The 3,991-nt window shown below is 38.1% G+C and overlaps 1 protein-coding gene across 1 annotated transcript in view; it reads left to right on the top strand.

Annotated features, from left to right (window-relative positions):
- The window catches only part of smg9 (SMG9 nonsense mediated mRNA decay factor), a 35,176-nt gene that overhangs the window by 17,413 nt on the left and 13,772 nt on the right, over nucleotides 1–3,991 (top strand). The window contains 4 exon segments of the mRNA XM_037677232.1: nucleotides 1,469–1,580; nucleotides 1,671–1,766; nucleotides 1,891–1,981; nucleotides 3,447–3,460. Of these exon segments, the coding sequence (XP_037533160.1) occupies nucleotides 1,469–1,580; nucleotides 1,671–1,766; nucleotides 1,891–1,981; nucleotides 3,447–3,460 (313 nt within the window).

Genomic DNA, 3,991 nt, shown 5'->3' with positions numbered 1-3,991 from the left:
TTAAAGACCTGAAATATTTCAGTTGGTGTGCAATGAATCTGAAATATATGAAAGTTTCATTTTTATCATTACATTATGGAAAATAATGACCTTTATCACAATATGCTAATTTTTTGAGAAGGACCTGTATATTTTTGTGTTGTGTTGGTTAAAAAAAAAGCTTGAACACAAACATCAAATCTTCTTTGAAACAGTGTTTTCAGATAAATGTTGAAAACCTGGACTGTAGCACTTGAAGCATGATTCATACAGGATATATAAAATATTTGACCTCCACAGGATTTAACTATTTTTAGAACTTAAAAAAAAAGTTTTTTATTTTTAATTAATTGTGGGTTTGTTTTTGTGCTGTGGGTTACCATTGTGTTCAACTGTCCTACAATACTGTTTGAAATCATGCAGAAGTTGTCACTGTGTTTGTATCTGCAGCTGCTCAGTCTTAGGGACAATAAAACAACCCCAAACCATTCCATTTCCACCACCATGCATTGCAGTTTATTTGTATTTTTATCTTTAAACTCAAGTTTAGTTCCCAACAAACAAGGCTGCTTATAAAACATTATTTTTAATCAGTTTACCAAGAAACTATTATTTAGAAAGCTTGGCTTTTGCTCATATTCTCATTGGAAAACTTTTATTTTTATGTTCTTTTTTGCGTACTACACCTCTCATTAAGGTCACATTTGGTTAATTTCTGACAAATTGTTTGCAGTTGTACTTAAACACTAACTGTTTGAGGAGCTACCTGCAGGTCTTGTGATAGCATTTTCAGGTTCTGTGAGATCTTATTTTGTTTCAGTCACTACTGGAAGAGAGGCGTGGTTCACTTTTGACAGACAAGCAGTCCTTCATAGGGCTAACAAAACGAGACAGAAAAATATGCTTTATTGTTCATATATGTTGTGAATTTAAATTCAGAAATTACCCTAACATGCATATATTTAGATTGTAGGGGGATACTTTCTCCAAAAAAAAAGTTTATGAGTCATTTGTTTGAATTTAGGACTTCTATCTGGAGACAATATAACATTTATGTTCAGGTTGCCTGCATTTACACAATGCAGGCCTTTCTCTCCTTTTATTTATTTTAATGTGTTTACCTTTAAGAGTTTTTATTTATATGAAATGGCAGACAGAACACATTTTTTTCTAAATATACAGGGATAAAATAATGATTCTTCTAATCTTCTAGCTTAATTGACAATATTTTGTTATATTCCACCAAAACAGTGTATGACACTTCAAACACCTGAAACCAGACGTATTTCTGGAGAAAATCTGCGCTCTAAATACCAACTTTAGGACATTTTTTATATACTTTGTTAATTATAGTTGTAGTGTAGTTTAATGTCATCGCCTAGCTGAATTTAATTGATGTAATGTTATTTCTGGTTCTTGTGTCATTTGTGATGGGTAAGCAGGATTCAAACACTTTGTCAAATGAGCTGTGTATATTGTGTTTGCTCAGGAGTTACGTATTCAGGGCCCAGACTCAAGAAATTAAGGAAAGAGGAGGAAATCAGAGCACGGGTATTGATTTCTTCATCACACAGGAGAGAGTCATCTTCTTGGATACACAGGTAAGACGTTTTCCTGTCAGTTTTATTTGGTCAAGTCTGTTCACTTGGCAGTCAGATTAAGGTGTTTAAATACCTTCTGTTTATTTTCAGCCCATGCTTAGTCCATCTATCCTAGATCACGTAATCAACAACGATCGAAAGTTGCCTCCGGAGTACAACCTTCCTCATACTTATGTGGAAATGCAGGTAGGTGTCTGACCTGCAGAGGGCAGTGTGCAATATCAAAAATGGAGCAGAACTCCGCTTAATGAAAGCCATACCATTCTTTGCACACAAACATTCATGTTTTCACTTTCTAATCTCCCAACAGTCTCTTCAGATCACTGCCTTCCTGTTTACAGTGTGCCATGTAGTGATAGTGGTGCAGGACTGGTTCACCGACTCGAACCTTTACAGGTAACGTTCATTTGTAATAGATTTGTCCAAACCCACAGGACAAAAACAAAAGTTAGCCTCAGAAGGGCTCTGACTTCAGCCAGACTGTCCCTTTCTTCTACAAGAATGTCAAGTATTTCATTTGATATCTGTAGAGGATTTCCCTTGTTCATAAGCTCAAACGTTTGATTCTTTCAGTTGGTCTTGTAAACAAAACATATGAACAAAGCCAGACCAGGTTGGATTTACTGGCTTATGTTCCAGTCTAACATGTGCTGATGTTAGATCCAGCTTCAGTTCAACAACCTGCCCAGGAATCTGTATTTGCTCTGAAATACATGAATTTAGTTATTCACTTTCCCGACACTTTTCTTTGGTCACTAAAGTCAGTTCTAGTTTGCAAAACTGGGATTAGAAGTCAATTTTACCAACTGTGCGCAAATTAAAATGATTAAACTGTTATGTTGTTTAGCAGGACATTTGAAGTATAAAGTTTCAGCTCAAACTTGAAGTTTCTGTGATGTTTATGGTTATTCTGCTGCCACTTAATACTGAACCACAGAGTAAAAACATAAGGGAACAAAGACAAAAGTCGTACAAGTATTGGAGGACCTCTTGATTGCTGGGACCATGTGTGATCTCAAACTACAAAACCGGATTCCAAAAAAGTTGGGACACTAAACAAATTGTGAATAAAAACTGAATGCAATGATGTGGAGGTGCCAACATCTAATATTTTATTCAGAATAGAACACAAATCACAGATCAAAAGTTTAAACTGAGAGAATGTATCATTTTAAGGGAAAAATCTGTTGTTTCCAAATTTCATGGCGTCAACAAATCCCCAAAAAGTTGGGACAAATCCATTTTTACCACTGTGTGGCATCCCCCCTTCTTCTTACAACACTCAACAGACGTCTGGGGACAGAGGAGACCAATTTCTCAAGTTTAGAAATAGGAATGCTCTCCCATTCATGTCTAATACAGGCCTCTAACTGTTCAATCGTCTTGGGCCTTCTCTGTCGCACCTTCCTCTTTATGATTTGCCAAATGTTCTCTATAGGTGAAAGATCTGGACTGCAGGCTGGCTATTTCAGTATCCGGATCCTTCTCCTACGTAGCCATGATGTTTTGACTGCTGCAGAATGTGGTCTGGCATTATCGTGTTGTAAAATGCAGGGTCTTCCCTGAAAGAGATGACGTCTAGATGGGAGCATATGTTGTTCTAGAACCTGAACATAGTTCTCTGCATTAATGGTGCCTTTCCAGACATGCAAGCTGCCCGTGCCACAAGTGCTCATGCAACCCCATACCATCAGTGATGCAGGCTTCTGAACGGAGCATTGATAACAACTTGGGCTATCCTTGTCCTCTCTGGTCCGGATGACATGGCATCCCAGTGTTCCATAAAGAACTTCAAATCGTGACTCATCTGACCACAGAACAGTATTCCATTTTGCCACACTCCATTTTAAATGACCCCTGGCCCAGTGCAAACATCTGAGCTTGTGGAGCTTGCTTAGAAATGGCTTCCTCTTTGCACTGTAGAGTTTCAGCTGGCAACGGCGGATGGCACAGTGGATTGTGTTCACTGACAATGCTTTCTGGAAGTATTCCTGAGCCCATTCTGTTATTTCCTTGACAGTGGCATTCCTGTTTGAGGTGCAGTGACGTTTAAGGGCACGGAGATCACGAGCATCCAGTAGTTTTACAGCCTTGACCCTTACGTACAGCGATTGATCCAGATTCTCTGAATCTTTTGATGATGTTATGCACGGTTGATGACGATAACTTTAAAGTCTTTGCTATTTTACGCTGGGTAACACCATTCTGGTATTGCTGCACTATCTTTCTGTGCAACAATGGTGGAATTGGTGATCCTCTTACCATCTTGGCTTCTGAGAGACACTGACACTCTGAGAAGCTCTTTTTATACCCAATCATGTTGTCAGTTGACCTAATTAGTGTTAATTGGTCTTCCAGCTGTTTGTTATATGCTCAATTTCCTTTTTCCAGCCACTTATTGCTACTTGTCC

The sequence above is a fragment of the Nematolebias whitei genome, chromosome 5 (assembly GCF_014905685.2).
Source record: "Nematolebias whitei isolate Nwh7 chromosome 5, NemWhi1, whole genome shotgun sequence".
Taxonomy (NCBI): Eukaryota; Metazoa; Chordata; class Actinopteri; order Cyprinodontiformes; family Rivulidae; genus Nematolebias; species Nematolebias whitei.
This window is presented reverse-complemented; position numbering and strand designations above follow the sequence as displayed.